Source organism: Scyliorhinus torazame, chromosome 7 (genome assembly GCF_047496885.1).
Source record: "Scyliorhinus torazame isolate Kashiwa2021f chromosome 7, sScyTor2.1, whole genome shotgun sequence".
Classification (NCBI taxonomy): Eukaryota; Metazoa; Chordata; class Chondrichthyes; order Carcharhiniformes; family Scyliorhinidae; genus Scyliorhinus; species Scyliorhinus torazame.
The window spans coordinates 105,306,723-105,329,038 of record NC_092713.1 but is presented as its reverse complement, the minus strand read 5'-3'; the positions used below and the strand labels follow the sequence as shown (position 1 = coordinate 105,329,038).

General features: G+C 45.2%; 1 protein-coding gene across 1 annotated transcript in view; it reads left to right on the top strand.

The window, feature by feature from the left end:
- The window catches only part of LOC140426432 (phosducin-like), a 90,908-nt gene extending 78,220 nt beyond the window's left edge, over positions 1–12,688 (top strand). The window contains exons 3-4 of the mRNA XM_072511221.1: positions 1,089–1,246; positions 4,744–12,688. Coding sequence (XP_072367322.1) covers positions 1,089–1,246; positions 4,744–5,271 — 686 coding nt within the window. The 3' untranslated portion in view covers positions 5,272–12,688. The remainder of the gene's footprint in view (positions 1–1,088; positions 1,247–4,743) is intronic.
- The last annotated feature ends 9,628 nt before the right edge of the window (positions 12,689–22,316 follow it).

Here is a 22,316-nt window from a genome sequence, read left to right as displayed (position 1 = left end):
ATGCTCCGCCCCCGACCGGCAGAGTTCCCGCCGGCGTGGGTCTCTCATGCTATTATTTGTTGGGAACTAGGCGTGGCGGCTGCAGACTCAGTCCACAATCAGGGGAGAGCTGATCCGCGGGCAGGGGGGACTTTGGCAGGGGATGGGGGCACTGTTGGAGGGTGGTCCGGGGTCGCGAGCCAGCCAAAGGGGGGTACTATTTTGCAGGCCAGGTCCATGTAGGGCTGATGCCATGTTGCATGGCGCGACCGCTGCAGGCCACCATGCGCATGCGCGGCCATGGACCTAGCAATTCTCCGGCCGTATCGGCAGCTAGAGCCGGGTGCCCTACGCTGCCTGTCTGCTAGCCCCCCACCAAACGGAGGATTGGTGGCCATTTTGCGGCAAATGTTTGGTTGTAAAATGCCACCGTTCCCACGGGCGGCGTCAGGACATAGCCTGAAAATCCGAGAATCCAGCCCAATGGCTCTGATTCCACTGCACTAGGGGGCAGCGAGTGCCACAAAGTCACCACCCTCTGCGAGAAGTAGTTCCCCCTCATCTCAGTTCTAAATCTACTGATTCTCAACCTATATCCATGACCTCTCATTCTAGATTGCCCTACAAGGGGGAGCATTTGGTCTAAGTTTTCTTTATCAATCCCTTTAAGTATTTTATATACCTGAAGCAGATCCCCTCTCATCCTTCTAAACGCCAGCGAATATAAGCCCAAACTGTTTAATCTCTCCTCGTACATCAGCCCTTTCATCCCTAGAATCAATCTGATGGACCTCGTCGGAACTGCTTCCATTGCCACCACATCCTTCCTCAAATAAGGAGACCAAAACTGGTCACAATACTCCAGATGTGGTCTCACCTAACAATTGCAACAACACTTCACTACTCAGTCCTTTTGCAGTAAATGCTAACATTCCATTTGCCTTTTTACACGTGGAGCCTAAGCACCAGCATAAATTTGTTGGACCAATCGGCCTGCCTCTGGCCTGTCAAATGTGATGTAATTTTCTGTTACAGCTATATCATTTAGCCAATCTGTCTTGTCCACATGGATTGAAGGAACAGTTATATGAAAATCTTTGTGTTTTCAGGTCCAAAGGGGGTAATAAATGACTGGAGAAAGTTTAAACTTGGGAGTGAGGACAAAGAAATCACTCCTTCAAACAAAAGACAACTCCTTAGGCAACTGTCATCACCATACCAATCTCTCAGTAAAGACAAAGACGCACAAGAGAAATTCAGCCGTAAGGTAAGCTACAACGGACAAGACAACTGTTTATACAACAATGCATGCATTTTTTGAACCAAAACAGAAGGCAATAGTTTGTGGAAAGGACATTGATAGGAGAGTGACTGAAACATGGCCATATAGAAAAGATTGGCTATTAAATATTGCAGAAAATAACACATTTGGGGAATGAAGGAGGGTAAGTAGAGAAGCTGTAATGGTTACAAATTACATCACGGAAGTGGAAAAAAGGATGTAAGTAGTTGTAAGGTAAATACAAAATCCATATGGATTGAGTTAAAAGGATAAGACGGGAACCATCACATCCAGAGGAATATTTCTAAATCACGAAATAGTGGAAGAGAATCAGAAGGAAGAAATATGTAGGAAAATCTAAGACATGAAAAATAGACGCATAATAATAATCATGGGATATTTCTACTATCCCTAATAAAGAAGGCAAAAGAAAAGGGTGTCCTGCTTTTAAAGTGTACACAAGACTCCTTTCTTACTCAATACGCAAGTGACACAACAAGAAAAGAATCACTGTAAGGTCTTGTATTGAACTCGAACAGCTGCGGCTGGTAAGAATAGGGGAGTTTCTTGGTAATAGTGATCACAGCATAGTGAGATTGAAGGTGAGGATTGAGACTGACATAGTAGGATAAAAATTAAGATAATAGATTGGAAAAGAGAACATTATGATGAAAATTGGAGGAAACTGAAGTAGATAAACTGGAAGAAAATCCTGGAAAACAGAAGGACGGATAAACAGTGGGAAATCTTTAAAAGTTCAAGAGAAATGTATTCCACTGAAAGCCCAAGCTAGCTAAATTGTGGGAACATGGACGAATAAAGAACAGAAGGAAATATTTGATCTGGAAAAAAAGGGATGTAAAAGGTACTTAAATGCTAAAGTGGAGGAGGACAAAGGGAATATGAAGAACTTTTTAAAAAATCTGGAATGAAAATGAAATGATGAAATCAATTTCTGAATGTAAAAAAAACTAGATGAATACATGATCAAAAGAAAGAATAGAAAGATGTAATGAAAGGCAGAGAGGAGACAAATAGAATGTGGGAGGAGGCCGGTGTGGAGTATAAACAACTTGGGTCAAATGACCTGTGTTTTTTTGCTGTATATTCTATGTAATACAGTTTTATTTTGGGGTTATGATTTAATGGCAAGCGATCAGCAAATAAAATAGTCTCAGTGTAATAAAGCCAGAAAAACAAGAATAATTCATCTGGAGAGAACATAATCATTATACATCAAAAATGCAACTAGATTTTATGCATCTCCCACCGAAAGATAATGATTGTAGCCTGGTTGTGTTGGCTTTCTTGATGCAATTCACCTTAAAATTTGTATAACCAGCACAATCGATTGTGGCATTTAGTGCCAAAATAATGTTTGGTGTAACTCAATTTTGTCCACTCGCCCACGATCAGTCAATTAACATTGGTATTTTTCGCTAACTGCAGTTATTTGACGAGGTTCTAAAAATTAAGCTGATTCTTTTGGGTGCCTGGAATACAAATGTTTCTTGTAACTTATTCTAATTTACTGAGAAAAACAGACAGTTGTGCCCTAATATACCTAGCATATGACACTGTATTTAAAAAAATTAATTTTGGGGTTACTCATACATGGTGGGTTGACTGAAAATTAACATTTTCTGACTAAAATGCCTATTTGTTTTGTGATAAACACACTTTCAGTTGTATTATCCAAACTACACCAAGTTGTCAATTTTTTGTTTTTAAATGAAAGTCTTCTAAAAAATTCTGTTTTAAACCACTTAATTACACTGGTTCAAAGCAGATTTTCAATCACTGAAAATGCTAATGAATTTGAGCAGTACCCCAAAGAAAAAAAACATTTTCGGAATGGACGCCACTTCGGGGGCAATTTTGTGTCCATTTCGCCAATTAGGGCCAACCCCTGTGTTTAATAGGTTAATGGCTCATTTCACAATTTCTGATTATACATTTTGGTTCTAACATTTCCCTGGTAATCATTCACTAAGTAAAGCCTGTTATACCCTTCAGCATGTGGACTGCCAATTGGCTGGGTTAGTGTTTGTAGTAACCAAGTCTATCAAAGTCCACGTTGAGATGCCAAATGTCACAACTAACTCTCTAGTTCCCATTATTGTGAAATCTGACCCCCCACGATCACGCAAACTGAGGCATTTTACAGGTTCTCTCCCCCATTATATCTATTCATACTATAGACATTTAAAGGTCAGCAACGTATAGTTAATTATCACTAAATACGTTCTTGATAATCAAAGTGTGACACATATATTCATCAATGCTGCCTCACATCACCGAGGTCCCAGGTTCGATCCCGGCTCTGGGTCACTGTCCGTGTGGAGTTTGCACATTCTCCCTGTGTTTGCGTGTGTTTCTCCCCACAACCCAAAGATTTGCAGGGTCGGTGGATTGGCCACGCTAAATTGCCTCTTAATTGGAAAAAATGTATTTAAAAAAAAAAATAACTCTCAGTTTTGAACACTGAGAGCGCTCTGAGAATGAATGCTCTTTGAAAGATTTTCTTTTTGTTTCTTTCATGTGATGTTGGGCATCACTGGCAAGGCCCTATTTGTCCTTGATTAGGTAGTGGTGAGCCCCCGCCTTGAACTGCTGCCGTCCTTCGGCTGGACATACAAATACAATGCTGTTAGGGAATTCCAGGACTTGGGTCCCTAACCAGAGTGTGGCTTGGAGGGGAACTTGCAGGTGGTGATGTTCCCATGCATCTGCTGCTCTTGTCCTTCCAGGTAGGACAGGTCACAGGTTCGGAAGGTGCTGCCGAAGGAGGTTTGGCAAGTTGCTGCAGTGCATCTTGTACAGAGTACACAGTGTTGCCACTGTCTACCGATGGTGCTGGGAGTGGATGCTTAAGCTGGAAGGTGGGGTGCTGATCAAGCGGTGCTACTTTGCCGTCGATGGTACCGAGCTTCTGGAGTGTTGTGGGAGCTGCACTCATCCAGGAAAATGGAGAGTATTCCATCACATTCCCGACTTGTGCCTTGTAGATAGTGGGCAGTGTCAGGAAATTTCCCTTTCACTTTGGCACAACATAATCATGGCATTGCTATAATTTGAGTCAAAACAGAAACCGAAAACAGTTACAGCACTAACTGTATGGGAAGAAAACTCAACCAATAACTAACAAGCAAGAAATAATCATAATGGTAATTCTACCTTTTCGAAGTGTGAATGACATTATGGTGCTGCTCAATAATGTACAATGTTACAGTATAAGTTTTCAATTTTGCACACTGTGCTAAAGGAAAATTCAGGAAATAACTTGCAACATGTTCTTTAATGGATCAAGACAAATCTAAACAATTAGAAACATTATTCTACCCACCATGTTTTCTTAAAGTACAGGAATTGTTAAAGAAATTCAGAATACATGAATAAGAACATGTGCTTGGTCTTCCCACAATAAATTAACATTCTGATTGCAAACCTTAAAACCATTTTTTTTTAACCACAAAATACAGATGAGTGTGACGGAATATGAAATGACCCAGGGCAAGGAAGACGAGACCTGCCTTCGGAAGTACCGCAGACAGTGCATGCAGGAAATGCATCAGCAGTTGAGCTTCGGGCCTCATTTTGGAGTGGTCTATGATCTCGAGAATGGCGAGCAATTTTTGGAAGTGATTGAGAAAGAATTGAAAATAACCACCGTGATGGTGAGCATTTATGAAGATGGAATGAAGGGCTGCGATTCTTTGATCAATTGCTTAACATGCCTTGCTTTGGAGTACCCCTTGGTCAAGTTCTGTAAAATAAAAGCTTCCAACACAGGGGCTAGTGACCGCTTCCCTAACCATGTTCTCCCAGCATTATTGGTGTACAAGGTGGGTGAGCTGATCGGAAACTTCATACACATCACTGAGCAGCTGGGTGAAGAATTTTTTGCAGTGGATGTTGAATCCTTTCTAAACGAATATGGTCTTTTGCCAGAAAGGGAATTCGCTGCTTGTGAAAACACCAGTGATGGTAGCGATGTAGATATTGAATAACTTCCAGTACAGTGAAGCCCAACTCAGATAGGTCCCAGTTTCATAGAGGAAAAATTCATCTTTAGCACTCTCTGATTTTAACCGATAGTATTCCACAATTTCAATATTGTGTAATGAGAACAATGGAACCACCAATTGCAAGCTACCAGTCTTTTGCCTCTATATCACACTTGTAGACTTCTATATTTAGATTTACAAACATGTGTCGTGTGAATGGTGCTAACTTGTATTGCATGCACTTTTCCTTTTCATATTCCCATTCAGTCATCAATATCCTCATAAAGGGAAAAAATAGAGAATATGGTCAGTTGCTCATCAAGTCTCAAACATTGTTGCCACACTTAACATTCACAGCATACTGGTGAGAAGATACTGTAGTTCTGCTTAATGTTTAGTTGTGGAATGGCCCAGAAGATTTTCCCCAACTGTCAAGGGCATGAATACATAGCTTTATGTCGACAGTTGTAAGTAAATCTGGACCCACATCCACTAAGATCTCAGTTCAGAACCTTCAAAATATACCGGTTAAAAATAAAACCTCATAAAAACAAGAAAAATCTGGAGGACAGATTACACCTTCCCCCAGCAGCTACCATTCCCAATATCATGATTCCTGTCCGAGTGCAACAGCATTCCTGTGGATTCTATTCTTAAACCAGTTTTATTGCAGCCCCAATCTTAAAAAAAGTTTGGCGTCACATTACACTTGTACATTGTGACGTACATTGTTCTCACTCATTTTGTTTTTAGAGGCAGTTTGAGGTTTTGGTGGCCCAGGCAAACTCCACTGTGTGCTGAATGTGGAAGGTTTATGCAAGACCGTCTTACTCTAAATGGAGAATTGGCACACATGCTACCAGCAAAGATTCAGGGATCAGTGAATGACAAACTACAAATGTTATCGGCGTTTGATCTAAACACCTGGGTTACATAGAAACATAGTACAGTGCAGAAGAAGGCCATTCGGCCCATCGAGTCTGCACCGACCCACTTAAGCCCTCACTTCCACCCTATCCCCGTAACCCAATAACCCCTCCTAAGCACTCTCTGATTTTAACTGATGGTATTCCATAATTTCAATATTGCAAAGCTTTGATGCATAGTGCCCATATTTCTGGGGATTTGTATGCCATTTCAGGTCCCAAATGGTGTGTGAACTCTGCGCACACTTCTGATGGAGGTTGCATTGGATGCCATCTATGTGAACTTGTTGGTGTGGGCGTTGGAAGCACGTGCAAGAAGCATCCTGAGTAGGCAGATTGTGACCATAGTGTGTGATGCTGAATTGACGGTAACTGTGCTATTTACGATTGCAGTGCTCCAGCTAACAGACTCATTTAATCTCAAGTGTTCAGTAGCAGGAACAACCTGCCACCAGTGCTATATAAAGGGATCATTGCCCACTTTCAAGATAGTTACTGATGTGCTTCTACTGGCTGTTGCTGAGTTAGTAGAAGTGTTTGATGGTTTTTACTGTTAATTGAAGTGACTTTGAAGACTATAGAGTGTAATGTGGCACTTGGTGAAAGTCTTGGTTCTCACTTTAAGGGTTCCAGTCACAACATCTGGCCGACAGCATGACAGGGACAATGAACAGAAACAACACGAGGGGACAATTTCTCAAAGGGAGATGGGGAGAAAGGTTTTCACCAGGAGACCATATTCACCCAGCACCTTCCGGAAGCAATTCCCCTGCCCCAATCTCAACGAGGAAAGTATGTGCACGTCCGCTTCACTGAAATCTGCCACCAGTTACAGGAAAATCTCCAACTTTGGAGCAGGTAGGGAAGAGGTTGCCAGTGACTGTAAAGGTGACTGTGGTCCTGAACTTCTTCACATTGGGCTCCTACCAGGCTGGAAGGTGTCTCACAGTCCACCTCTTAGAAAAGGGAGATGCACTGTATGTGAACAGAGGGGAATACATTACACCCAACCAGAAAAGTGCAAGTGAAATATGCACATAACTTCGGCAAGATACCAGGATTTCCCCAAGGGGCAAGATGCCTATAACTGCTTGCACATTGCTTTGCAGGCATTACATCTAAACACAGAGAGGTACTGCAATTGTAACGGGCTCAACAACTTCAATGTACGGTTGATGTGAACCATATTCAGAGCATCATGCAGGTGAATGCCTTGTATCTTGACATTGTCCCCAGTGCCGTCAGCATCTAAGCCACCATGAGGCACCAGAGGGTGACAAGGACTATCCACTGAACACCAATCCTCTGACTTCAATGTGCACATCTGGGCAACATCTGTGTACTGAGATCCATGCTGCCATGTCATCGAGCGAACCACTGGGGTGCTCATACACTTCCATTACCTCAATCACTCTGGAGACCTGCAGTGCCCATCAGAGAATATATCACGATTGGTCATATTCAGCGTAACGTTTGCCATCAGATATATAATGAGCAGCTGAACAGGTTGAACATAGGAACATAGAACATACAGTGCAGAAGGAGGCCATTCGGCCCATCGAGTCTGCACCGACCCCCCTAAGCCCTCACTTCCACCCCATCCCCATAACCCAATAACCCCTCCTAACCCCTTTTGGTCACTAAGAGCAATTTAGCATGGCCAATCCTCCTAACCTGCATGTCTTTGGACTGTGGGAGGAAACCGGAGCACCCGGAGGAAACCCACGCAGACACGGGGAGAACGTGCAGACTCCACACAGACAGTGACCCAACAGGGAATCGAACCTGGGACACTGGAGCTGTGAAGCCACAGTGATAGCACTGTGCTATCCACTTGTGCTATCGTGCTGCCCTTAAGGAGGAGAAAGGCAACTAACAGATCCCCTTTCTGGCCAGGTTGTCTGGTAGGTTCATCTGATTGCACTTCCAGTGAACACAACACCAATTCCTCCTCCACCAGTCCCAAACCTTACCCTCGCTCTGATACTGATCATCACAGCATCCTCTGAGCCACAATGCTGAAAGAAAAGACAGCACAAAACAAGCACTCCAAGCCAAATTTACCAAACAAGCATCGAATACTCCACATAACAGCTATTTACTCACTCTTCTGAATTCCTGAGTGCCTGGCTTCCATGTGCGTTTGCCTGCTCTGATGCTCCAGGCAAAGCTACCCTCGTGGCTGCTGGAAGGCAGCTGAGTTTCAGCAGAGCAGATAGCAGATGGGCTCTCAGGATCACCTTGCACAGCCTTAACACTAAAAGGCCCCGCTTTGGACTAAACCCTATGGCAGCTGCCTGGAGTGGCTGGCTAACAGGCAACAGCAGGGGCATTGGAAGAGTGTGGAGTGATAGGATGATGAATACTGTCACCCTGAAAGAGGACAGCAGATTGTTGCTCCACAGAGTCACTACCACTCCTCCAGGGTGGTGCCTCAGCCAACCTAGTGATCGGTTGAAGGACAGATTGCTGGACTATTGTGAGAACATGCCAGCCCTTTAAGCACTGGTACACACAGTTATAATGACAGAAGTCTGAGCCGGCACGGCAGAAAGCAGCACATGCATGTTAACAAACTGAGCTGGCATCACTTCAGTCTGAAATTCCACTACCGGTACTGCACTCAAGACATTGCATTCCTCCTGCTTGTACTACAATGGAAGCTGAGAGATCAACGGTCAGACACTACACAATGGTTGGATTTACAAATGCTCCTGTGGGGTTTGGGCACCATTTCAATGCTGGAAATGGATGGGCCCCAAGCTCAAAGCCACACGTAAGTTTGGTGCCGGACTCCAGACAGTGACCACAGGCTTTCTGGCGGGCCTGCCAAAACACCAAGCATTTTGCTGCACAAAATCATCAGCCTCTTTCTGAAAGCCACCCTATCAAAGTCCGCAACAAAATCATGGATGCAACCTTACCCCCCAGCAAACCATCCTTTCCCCCTGCCTTGCGTGCACACCACCTACAATCATAGAATTTCCAGTGCAGAAGGAGGCCGTTCGGCCCATCGAATGGTTAGGAGGGGTTATTGGGTTACGGGGATAGGGTCGAAGTAAGGGCTTAAGTGGGTCGGTGCAGACTCGATGGACTGAATGGCCTCCTTCTGCACTGGATGTTCTATGTTCTATGTATGAATCTGCACTGACCCTTGGAAAGAGCACCCCATCCAAGTCCACACCTCCACCCAATCCCAGCAATCCCGTAACCCCACCCAACCTTTTTGGGCATTAAGGGCAATTTATCATGGCCAATCCACCTAACTTGCACATCTTTGGACTGTGGGAGGAAACTGGAGCACCCGGAGGAAACCCACACAAAAACGGGGAGAACGTGCAGACTCCGCACAGACAGTGACCCAAGCCGGGAATCGAACCTGACCTTGGAGCTGTGAAGCAACTGTACTAACCACTGTGCTACCATGCTGCCCACTTGTGCCTGGTCTTACACCACGTGCAGACTCCATCTGTAATTATTCTGTAAAGGATGCACTGTTAACATCCCAGCTGAAGTTACTACTGGACAGTCAGGACCCAGAATGGAACCTTGGGACAATAGATCGTAACCCTTATTTTTTGTTCAGTAACATGGATGAACAGAGTCACAGAACTGCTGACTAACGTTTAACAGAAGAATAAAACATTAAACAGAAAATATTAAATATAATACAATATTCCTTCACCCCACCAATAATCTTTACAGATGTACACAGATTTTTAAGGATAACACAAGTTACAAAATATACTTTATATTCTAATGACCTCGGTAAGTGTACAGTCCATGTTAACCAACAAGTTGACTGTGGTCAGACATGGCACACTCTGAAACTAAGTGACAGATACCATCTGATACAACTTCTGTGGATTTCTCATCAAATTCCCCCAGATGCCAACTGATCTCACTGGAACTCTGGCTACCACACAACTGTTTCCAAATTCCACTCTCGCAAAACACACCTTGGGATATTCTCCCAAACAAGGCTTTCTCTCGGATGCCTTCACCACGGATACACTTCCAGGATTTCAATCTCTCCTTTTGGTATTCCTATGCCTTGGATTGCCATGTGCATTCAAGCTGCCACGCAATCTCTCAGGTACCCAGCCATACCAACAGAACCAGCACTGCTTCACAGGCTGTACTAAGATGTCAGCAAACTTTTGATTTACCTCCGATGTCTGGCTTCTCACCTAGCCAACTTTAAACCTAGTTCTTGCAGCTGCCTCTTTAACTCAGTGTACTTCCTCAGCTTCTTCCTTGAATTCTCCTGAACAGGACCTAGTTCAACTTCTTGTTCTTTGTTCCTTTAACTTAACGGTCCTCCCCAACTCCCTGATTTCTTTTGGACTTTCTTTTGTTCTTTTGGGAAGTCTTCTTTTTGCAACTCCTTGGTCCTGTCCCTCCTTCCTAGCTCTAGCTTACAATAACTCAAAGGTTCCTTCTCCAGGGTGGCCCCGGGTTGCTAAGCAACAGCCTAGTTTTCCTTTCGGACCGGTTTGCTTTTAACTCATAAATCCTGATTACCATGCATGTATCTAAACTATACTGAAGTTATTAACTCTTTCAAAAACAGAAACACAAAATTAAACTTACTTAAAGCTCCACCTCATTTATAATACCCTCAAATACAAATATACATTATTTAAATTACCTGTTTTATGACAGCGCAGTGTCAATATCAAAGCTAGTGGCGAGCGATTGTGTTCATTTTGTCCTCTGTTTCGGCTTGCTCTACTGCTTCTTGTTCCTATACCACTACCTGGTCAAGTTGTAGGCCTTCGGTATCCAAAAGGACAAAGGCACAAGGATAGGGTTGCAGTGGGAAAGGAGGGAAAGAAGGGGAAGCAGGAGGTGCATCCTTACTCGATCTGCAGTTTGCTAATCAGAAGATATTGTTGGATAAGGGAGTCTTGGAGTGTGAAAAACATACCATCACCTTTGATGGTCTTATCTCCACCACCGCTGGCCACAGTCACATTTATGGCCATTTCAATGATGACAAGCACCATCTCTCCCATGGTAGGAGGACATGCAGTGATTTCTATCCTCCACCAGTTAGATCCTGCTGCCTCTAGTTATGTACCCTTTTGTCCTGAAAGAAGGAAGCATGTCTGTGAGTATGGTGCAAATTGTTTGGTAATGTGGTTGTCATGGTTGAATAACTGGCCATGTGTGTAAGCTGTGAGTGCCAGGCTAGCAGCACTGTTAAGTGTGTGAGAGTGAGGTGAAGTTATGTATGTGAAGCAGGAGATGTGGTGGATATATTGTTGGTAGTTGATTGAAGGTGGTGTGGTGAATGGGGCTGTGCTTGGTAGCAATGGATCACATCCGAGAATGAATTCGATGACCTTGATCACCTGTGTGAGATCACTAAACTTCTTTCTGCACTGCATCCAGACCCTCAGGCTAACACTGCTTGGATTGGGAGTGATGGTTATATGGTTCCACTGCCTTCACAAACTTTGTGTGGATGGCCTCCTGACCACCAAGGCCTCTAGTGCTGTGTAAGAGCACCTTTGAGAATGCTCTCTGCCCTATTGCACCATATTCATTCTTCTTGCAGGTCAGACACTCAACTCCAGCCACTTCCAGCACCTGCTGCAGCCAAAATGCACCTCCCCTTTGAAAAGTGCAAGCCTGCTTTAAGAGGGCAGGCTTGATTTAAGAGGACAGGCTTGCTTTAAATGGTCTCGCCATTCATGGACTTGGGAACCCTAGTGAGGAATGCAGCTACTCAACAGTGCTTTTAGCGCTGGACTACACACGACTATCATTTAATCCTGCATTTTGACCCCAGACCCATTTCCAGGAGCTATAGAATCTTTCCACCTTTGTCTCATTAATAATAATTTGAATGTGGTGAATGGAAAAGTCTTTCAATTTGGAAAGAAAGTTGAAAACTACATAATGCTGTTGAGAGGGCTTTACTGTATTGGTCACTGTTATCTCATTATAGTCCCCCCATTTCCCAGCCCCATCATACTCACCCCACCCCATAAGCAGATCACAGCTATTCACCATGTGGTAAATAGTCCAGTCTTATTGCACTGTGTCCTTCTTTAATGTATTTAACTGTATGAACATCAAATGATTGCTTAAGCTTCATTACTTCTTTGTAATAACCTAGAATTTAGCTTTAATAAGTGTTAGAAATGAGAAATGGATCAAACCTGTGTAAACTAACCAAGAAATATTTCACATGTAATCTGCAGATAATCTAAATTAACAGTTCCCTGTTCCCTGAGAGACAGCAATGAAATCCGCAATTCTGTAAAGTTACTACTAAATGGCTGTCATAAATAATCCAATGTTGTTACAAAATGATCTATCCCACTAAGTGTTTCCAAACAGTTTTCATTTCTGTGTTGCATAAATAAATGATTTCTCCAAAACTAGTTCACCGTTTGTCAGGAAAAAGTTGTGATTTTGTTTTGCACGTTAAAGGCCTCTGAATATAACAAAGTCATTCAATAAAGGTGAACTTTTCAGCAAAATATACCTGAACATTTTTTTGTTACTGCGTTCTAAGAAATTGCTGACAATGAGGAAGAGGATAACGTGGCCTCACACACCAATCTGGCGATTAGGAGAGGATTAAAGAATTATATCTAGTACATGTCTGCAATTCGCTGAGCAGTAATTTGAGGAACACAATGTATTTACATGCTGGATTCAAGATTTTGATTACAGTTCCCAGCATGTCTGGCAAGTTTCTTATGCCTAATTAGATACCAATTGCTAGTGCTGTACTTCAACCCTTTAAAGAGAGAAAACCTACCTAAAGCAATTATCCCACTCACAAGTAATTGATTCAGATCAACACTGGTATCGAAACTTGATTCAAATGGTGGAAATCTGCCTTCTGTAGCTATAGCAAACAGAAAAGTGGCGATGGAGCTTCCAGCTTAGGTATGAAGCGAGACTGGAGAAACTAGGGCTCCTTTCATTGGAACAGAGTTATTCAATATTCAAAAATGGTAATAATATAAATAGGGACACCTATTTGTTTTTAAATTCCAATTAAGGGGCCATTTAGCGTGGCCAATCCACCTACCTTGCACATCTTTGGGCTGTGGGGGTGATACCCATGCAGACACGGGGAGAATGTGCAAACTCCACACGGACAGTGACCCGGGGCCGGGATTGAACCTGGGTCCTCGGTGCCATGAGGCAGCACTGCTAAGAACATTTTAATACAGTATGACGAGAAAGGGAATGGGACTAAAATGGTAGCTTTCAGAAGATCAGCACCAATCTGTCAAATCAACACCGTCTGAACTTTAAAAATGTTACAATTCTAATCAGCGAGGGAGGAAAGCTTCCAAGTGAATTGAAAACGGACACCAATGTTTTCAAGCAGCGACGCTCCAAGCAAACCCAGAGAATTGCTGTTGATTTCGGAAATGGAGGATAAATGGGATCCATGGAAGATCTTCTTTACAACAAAAATCAAAGCTGTTGCTCCAGTGCAGGGGAAGTGCTGCGTTCTCTTATGGGCGGGATTCTCCGACCCCCCCACCAGCCGCGAATTCTCCGGCACTGGAAATTCAGCGGGGGCGAGAATTGCGTCGCGCCGGTTGGCGCCCCCCCGGTGATTCTCAGGCCTGCGATGGGCCGAAGTCCCGCTGCTGTAATGCCGGTCCCGCCGGCGTGAATCAAACCACCTCCCTTACCGGCGGGACCAGGTGGCGCGAGCGGGCTCTGGGGCGGTCTGGCCCCGGGGGGGTGCCACCATGGTGGCCTGGCCCGCGATCGGGGCCCAACGATCCGCAGGCGGGCCTGTGCCGTGGGGGCACTCTTTCCCCTCCGCGCGGCCATAACCTCCGCGATGGCCGATGCGGAGGTGACCCACCCCCTTGCGCATGCGCGGGGATGAAGTCAGCAGCCGCTGACACTCCCGCGCATGCGCGGACTTCTGCCGGCCGGCGGAGTCCCTTCGGCCCCGGCCGGCGTGGCGCCAAAGGCCTTCCACGGCAGCCGGCTGGACGGCAACCACTCCGGCAAGGGATCAAGCCCCTAAAGGTGAGGGCTTGGCCCCTAAAGGTGCGGAGAAATCCGCACCTTCGGGGCGGCCCGACACCGGAGTGGTTCATGCCACTCCGTCCCGCCGGGGGCCCCCGCCCCAACGGGTAGGGGAGAATCCCGCCCATGGTATGTACAGAAGTGTTGTCAAGCCAGGATCCTGTTAGTGGTTTGATTTGATTTATTGTCACGTGTACCGAGGTACAGTGAAAAGTATTGTTTGCGTACAGTCCAGGCAGATCGTTCCATACATGAAAAAACATAAGACGTAAATAAATACACAATGTAACTACAGAGACACAGGTATCGGGTGAGCATACGGAGTGTAGTGCTACTCAGTAGAGAAGATGTGTGGAGAGATCAGTTCAGTCCATAAGAGGGTCATTTAGCAGTCCAGTAGCAGCTGGGGAGAAGCTGTTTTGGAATCTGTTAGTTGTGGTCTCAGACTTTTGTAATTCCTGCCCGACGGAAGAAGTTTACATAGAATTTACAGAGCAGAAGGAGGCCATTCGGCCCATCGAGTCTGCAACGGCTCTTGGAAAGAGCACCCTACTCAAGGTCAACACCTACACCCTATCCCCATAACCCAGTAACCCCACCCAACACTAAGGGCAATTTTGGACACTAAGGGCAATTTATCATGGCCAATCCACCTAACCTGCACATCTTTGGACTGTGGGAGGAAAGCGGAGCATCCGGAGGAAACCCACTCACACACGGGGAGGATGTGCAGACTCCGCACAGACAGTGACCCAAGCCGGAATCGAACCTGGGACCCTGGAGCTGTGAAGCAATTGTGCTATCCACAATGCTACCGTTGGAAGAGTGAAGGGGTGGGAAGGAATTTGAAGCTGTCAACCATCTCCACCTCAACACCATTGATGCAGACAGGTGTGTACAACATTCACTTCCTGAAGTCAATGACCAGCTCCTTAGTTTTGCTGACGTTGAGGGAGAGATTGTTGTCATTACACCATGCCACTGGTTTCTCTATCTCCCTCCTGTACTCTGACTCATCGTTGTTTGAGATCCGACCCACTACTATTGCATCGCCAGCAAACTTGCACATGGAGTTGGAGCCGAATTTTGCCACACAGTCATGTGTGTACAAAGGAGTAGAATAGGGGGCTAAGTACGAGAGAATAACTCGGATGGATCAAAAAGGTCCCATGCATTATTTTGGGGAATAGCATGCGAGTTTGCTCCAGTGGCCTGGCCAATATTTATCCCTCAGTCAACAACATATGAACAAATTGTCATTATCACATTGCGGTTTGGGGTTTCCAGTGACGGGGGGGGTGCCGAGCAGTCACACATCAGGTGGCTCTCCTCCAAAAGAGAAGGTAGTAGGCACTTTTAGCCGGCATCCCCACACCCTCAACAATACTAAGATCTGCTCTTGACGTAGCATAAGCTGCTTCCTTGATGTGCACTCTGACAAAGAAAGGTTCAGACTTGGAGATAGCTTTAACACATTTATTATTGTTAACGATTCCCCTACTTGGAGTCGACTCTCCTGTTAATCCTGTTATAGCTACTCAGACTAACTAACCAGTCTGCTACAATCCACGTGGCGGGTGTGATGTTCAATCAACCCTGTGTCTGTACTCAGAGTGTCTCCACAGGAAAGAGTCTGAGCATGTGTGATGTGTCCTTTTATATGGGTTGGTATAATGCCCTCCTGTGGTAGTGTCACCTCTGTGTGTGTATCGTGAATGCCCATTGGCCGTGTCCTATCTTACTGCCCTATTGGTTGACTGTGTGTCATGTCTCTGGTGCTCCCTCTAGTGTCTAGCTAGGTGCAGTGTATGTACATTAACCCTTTGTGTACTTACAGTGATGTATATCACCACAAGGACAACAAGGATGCCAGGAAGCAGCAGCTCAAGGGGCCGCAGAGACACCAGAAATGGTGGCAAGGGACAGGAGCAGAGGTGAGGGGTTCCCGGCAATTCCCAAGAGAGAGTGACTAGTGTCCCGAAAAATGAGCCCCCCCTCCCCCGGCCAGGGGATGGATGAAAGATGTTCCTCACCAGGGAACTGAAGGAGATGAGGGAAGATATTAAGGCGGGAACATAGACGGCAAGGTGACAGTGACAGAGGCACTGGCTGTCATGTAGGTGGCCCTCGACAGCATGGAAAAGAAATTGGAGGCCCAGGGAAGCACAATAAAGGAGCTGAAGAAAGCCTCAATGGACCAGAGCGACTGAATCATCGCACAGGAGGTTGAAATAAAGAGGTTGGTGGTGGCCCAGGGAAGCCTGAAAGAAAAAGTGGAGGATCAGGAAAATCGGCCAAAAAATTAGGATAGTGGGCCTGCCAGAAGGAATAGAGGGCAGGGACCCGACCGACTTTGTGGCCCAGATGCTGGGTAACCTAGTGGGGAGAGACATCTTCCCCAAGCCGCCGGACACCGACAGGGCTCACAGGTTGCTCCGGCCGAAACCCAAGGCAGGGGAGCAACCGAAAGCAGTCATTGCCAAGCTGCACAGATACCAGGACTGGGAAAGGATCCTTCACTGGGCCAGCCAAAAGAAGGCTTGCAGTTGGGAAGGACACAAGATCAGAGTCGATCCAGACATTGGGACAGACCTGGCAAATTTCCCATAAATAGTTGTGGCTGGTCCGATACCCGAAGACTGCCACTCTTGGCTCCACCCTCACCCCCACAACTTTGGGCATTGCTTCACAGAAGGCTGCCCAGAACATGTAGGTATGGTTGGCCGGGCCCCTCTGGCACCGTTCACATTTGTCCTCCACCTCCAGGAAGAACTTGCTCATTCAGGTTCTGGTCAGGTGTGCTATGTGCACCACTTTTAGTTCCATGATGCTTAGCTTTGCGCAAGTGAAGGGATGCATGTGGCGCAGTGGTTAGCACTGGGGCTACGGCGCTGAGGACCCGGATTTGAATCCCACCTCGGGGTCACTGTCTGTGTGGAGTTTGCACATTCTCCCCATATCTGTGTGGGTTTCACCCCCACAACCCAAAGATGTGCGGGTTAGGTGGATTGGCCATGCTAAATTGCCCCTTGTAAAAATAAATAATTGGGTACTCTAAATTTTTTTTTAAAAAGCTTTGCGCGAGTGGAGGGGGAGTTGGCCCTGTTCAGTGCTTCGCTCCCGAGTCCCCACCCTATTTCTATCCCTAGTTCCCACCCTATTTCTATCCCTAGTTCTTCTTCCCACTTTTCCTGTGTTTCGTCCAGTGGGAAGCGTGTCCTTTCTAATAGTCGGCCGTACAAATCCCGCAGTTTCCCCCCCTCCCAGGTTACCTGCGTCCTGTGGTTCCTCTAATATTGTGTGTCTCTGGGTCTGTGAGTATGATGTCGTTTCCTTGCGGAGAAAGTTCTTACCCTGAAGGTGTTGCAGTTTGTTCCCGTTGGGTAGCTGTAATTTTTATGTCAGTTTCTCTAAGGTCAGTAGCCTGTCCACTGTGTAACTGTCCCTAACAGTCAGAGCCCCCCCTTCCTGTCTCCACCTCTTAGAGGTGGTGGCTAGCATGGATAGCACATTTATTGACAGATTATGTCAGAGGAGTCAGTGTCAATGGAGGGAGCTAAGGCTAGGTGGGAGGAGTTGGGGCCCATATTAGATGATGAGGTGTGGAGTGAGGCCTGTCGCAGGGTGAACTTCATGTCCTCGTTGTTTGACCCAACTTAGTCTCCCTGGCACACCTGACCAAGTCCAGAACGAGCAGTTTCTTTGTAGGGGTGGAGGACAGGTATGAATTCTGCTCAAGAGGTCTGGCTAACCACACTCACATGCTCTGGTCTTGTCCCAAGCTTGTGGGTTTCTGGATCTTCTTCTATGGCACCATGTCAGCGACTCCAAAGATTGAGTTTGAACCCTGTCATTTAGTGGTCATTTTTGGGGTGTCAGACTCACTGGAGCTGCAGGCAGGAGTGGGGCCTGATGGCCTGGCCTTCAACTCACTTATTGCTCGGAGGCGAGTATTGCTGGGGTGGAGGTCGCTGACTCCACCTAGTGCCTCGGTGTGGCTGCGACTTGATGAAGTGTGTATTCCTCAAGAATGTCAAATACACCGTGAGGGGAGCAACCAAAGGGTTCTAGCGAAGATAATAAGACCAATACCGTTCATAGTACTTCAGATATGGTTTTAACAGTGCAGTGTACAACTAAAGCATAATCCCCTCTTTTGAATTCAATTTCCCTCACAATAAACAATATTATATTAGTTTTTCTAACCATTTGTTGTAGCTGCATAATAACCTTGTGATTCATGCACTAGGACACCCATATCCCTCTGCATCAGTATTGTGCAATCTCTCATGATTTAGATAATATGCTTCATTATTCATCCTGCCAAAATGGACAGTTACATATTTTTCCACAAAATACTTCATTTGCCAGATCTTTTCCAACTAACTTAACCTATCTATATCCCTTTGTAGCCACCCCCATGGAATGTTTCTTTCTTGTTGGAATGCATCAATTGTGCATTCTGAAATTTTCCTTAAATATCTGCCACAGCATCTCTTAACCCAAGTCTTAACCTACTTTTCCAGTTCACTTTAGATAGGTCTGCTTTCATGTCCTCATTATTGTTCTTACTTATGTTTAAGGTACTAGTCTTGCACCCATTCTTCTCTCCCTCAAACTGAATGTAAAATTCAATTATACTATGTTCGCTGTTACCTCAAACGCCTTCACTAGGAGGTCATTAATTAATCCTATATCATTGCACAATACCAAGTCTAGTATAGTCTGTTCTTCGAGTTGGTGCCAGAATGTGGTGTTCTAAAAAATTATCCAGAAAGTATTCTATGAATTCCTCATCTAGGCCAGTGTTTTTCAAACATTTTTGCCCTGAGCCCATTTTTACCAACCGGTCATCCTTCGGGACCCACGCCAGCCAACCTTCGGGACCCATGCTGGCCAAACTTTGCGACCCATGCCACCTGAACTTCAGGACCCACCATTTTTGCTCACCTTTAATGTGAGAGATAAGCCTGTTTGGTCCTCACAATCTCACTTGCTTTGTCATTCAATGTTATATTTCTGATAAGGACTTAGCTGATAATTCAAGATCTCACTGCACCCATTGAAAAAAAATCACGAGGTTTGTCCTTGAACTTACCATGCTTAGTCTTCAAATGGCTTTGACATTTTGAAGATTTTAATCTTTCATTTGCCAGTACTTCCCTACATATAACACACATGAACTTTGCATTCTGATTGGCAGTGGCACAATTAATAAACTCATATATTAAGAAATATTATATTGTTTTGTTCCCGTTTTCAGCTTCTTCTTCATGGGTTGTTCACCAGGGGCCCAGAAGCTCACACCAGCACTACTGGCAGCTGCAAAATGGAGGAATCTTTCTCATGCCTAGAGCACGTGGTATCAGTCCCACGGCCAATGGCCCCGCGACCCTCCAGCAGATGAGGCTGGAGCTTACAAAAGTAATAAAACGACAAACTAAGGGCTCTGTATCTGAATACACATAGCACTTGAAACAAAACACATGAATTGTGAACACAAATATAAATAAATATGATCTAATAGCCATTACAGACATGGCTACAGGATGACAGAATGGCATCTGAAGGTTGAAGCATACATAACATCTCGGAAAGACAGGAAATTAGGAAAAGGTGGAGAGGTTGTTCTGTTAACTAAAGATGGTATTAGGACATTGGAGAGGGATGACCTAAGTTCAGAAAAACCCCCAGGATGTAGAACCAGTTTGGGTTGGGATGCGAAATTATAAAAGCAAGAAGTCACCTGTGGGAGTGATGTGCAGGCCTCCTACCGGTACCATATGTGGGACAGGGCATAAAGGAAAAAATAATGGGAGCTTTTCAGAAAGGTATGGCAATAATCATTGGAGATTTTAAACTGCATATAGGCTGGGAAAATCAGATGGGCTAAGGTACCGCAAGATGAGTCCTTTTCAGTCAGGATCATTGCTAATTGTGAAAAGCAGAGATGATATATATAGTTCTTTATACATGAATAGGATGGGAATAGAGGGATACGGACCCAGGAAGTGTAGAAGATTTTAGTTTAGACGGGCACCATGGTCGGCACAGGCTTGGAGGACCGAAGGGCCTGTTCCTGTGCTGTACTTTTCTTTGTTGAGTAACCCTTTATATTTACAATATATATTTTTATCTGTTAGTTAATTTCTGTGGTTGTATCTTAATGTCCCAGACAGTTATGAAATTCAAAGTCCCCAAACATGCTTCTATTTCTTAACCAACCGTGCAAGTAATTTTCAACCTTGGCATTAACCTGAAAGAGCGAGTCACCTGTCAGTTTCCATCTGCTTTTTGTTCCATTGAAAGTTGAAAAATACTTCAATTTATGATTTTGAAGTGGGCCTGCCAGAAGATAAATTAATCGTGTCAAGACTAAAACGTCCTGGGCTTGACTTGAACATCATAGTGAGCATCAGTCATAGTCACAATAACAACTGCCAGGCTGGGAGTCTTGAACATCAACTCTGGACCCCATGAAGTCTCAGGGCGCCAGGTCAAACATGGGCAAGGAAACTTCCTGCTGATTAGCAAGTTCCATCCTCCCCTGATGAATCAGTACTCTACGTTGAACACCACTTGGAGGAAGCACTGAAGTGGCAAGGGTGCAGAATGTACTCTAGCGCGGACTTCAATTTCCATCAAGAGTGGCTCGATGGCATCACCACAGACCAAACTGGCAGGGTCCTAAAGGACATAGCTGCTGGATTAGGTCTGCAACAGGTTGTGAGGGAACCAAGAGGGAAAAATATACTTCACCTCATCCTCAACAACTTGCCTGCCACGGATGCATCGGTCTCTGACCTTATCAATACGAATGACTACTGCAGTCCTTGTGCAGACAATGTCCTGTCTTCACATTGACGATACCCTCCCATCGTGTTGTGTGGCACTACCACCATGTGAAATGGGATAGATTTCAAAAAGATCCAGCAGCTTAAAACTGGGCATCCATGAGGTGCTGAGTCATCAGTGGGCAGCAGAATTGTACTCAACGACAATCTGTAACCCCCATGGCCAGGCATATCCCCCAAACTACCATTACCACCAAGCCAAGGAATCAACCCTGGTTCAAAGGGTGCAAGAGGGCATGCCAGGAGCAACACCAGGGATACCTAAAAATGAGCTGTCAACCTGAAGCTACAAGACTAACTTGCATGCCAAACAGCATAAGCAGTAATAGACAGGTAAGCAATCCCACAAACTGATCAGATCTAAGCTCTGAAGTCCTGCCAAATCAAGTCATGAATGGTGGAGGATGAGGCTCCACAAATAACCCTCGGTGATGGAGACGCCCAGCACATCAGTGCAAAAGATGAGACTGAAGTATCTGCAATCATCTTCAGCCAGAAGTGTCGAATGGATGATCGATCTTGGCGTCCTCTAGAAGTCTCCAGCCAATTTGATTAATTCCACATATCAAGAAACGGCTGATGGCACTGGATACTGCAATGGCTATAGGCCCTGAAAATATTCCAGCAATTGTACTGAAGACCTGTGCCTCAGAACTTGCCGTATCCCTAGCCAAGCTGTTCCAGTACAGTTACAACACTGGCATCTATCCAGCAATGTGGGAAACTGCCTAGGTATGTCCTGAACACAAGAGGACAAATCCACCCTGGCCAATTACCGCCCCATTAGCCTACTCTCGATCATCAGCAAAGTGATGAATGCGTCAACAGCGCTATCAAGCTGTACTTACTCAGCAATAACCTGCTCACTGATGCTCAGTTTGGGTTCCGCCAGTGTCACTCAGCTCTTGATATCATTACAGCCTTGGTTCAAACATGGACAAGAGAGCTGAATGCCAGAGGTGACATCAAGGCAAAATTTCATCGAGTATGTCATCAAGGAGCCCTAGCTAAACTGGAGTCAATGGGAATCATGGGGAAAACCCTTCACTAATTGGGAGTCATATCTAGCACAAAGGAAGAATGGTTGTGATGGTTGGAGGTCAATCATCTCAGGATATCACTGCTGGAGTTCCTCAGGGTAGTGTCCTAGGCTCCACCACCTTCAGCTACTTCATCAAATACTTTCCTCACACCATATGGTCAGAAGTGGGATGTTTGCACATGACGGTCCAATGTTCACTACCAT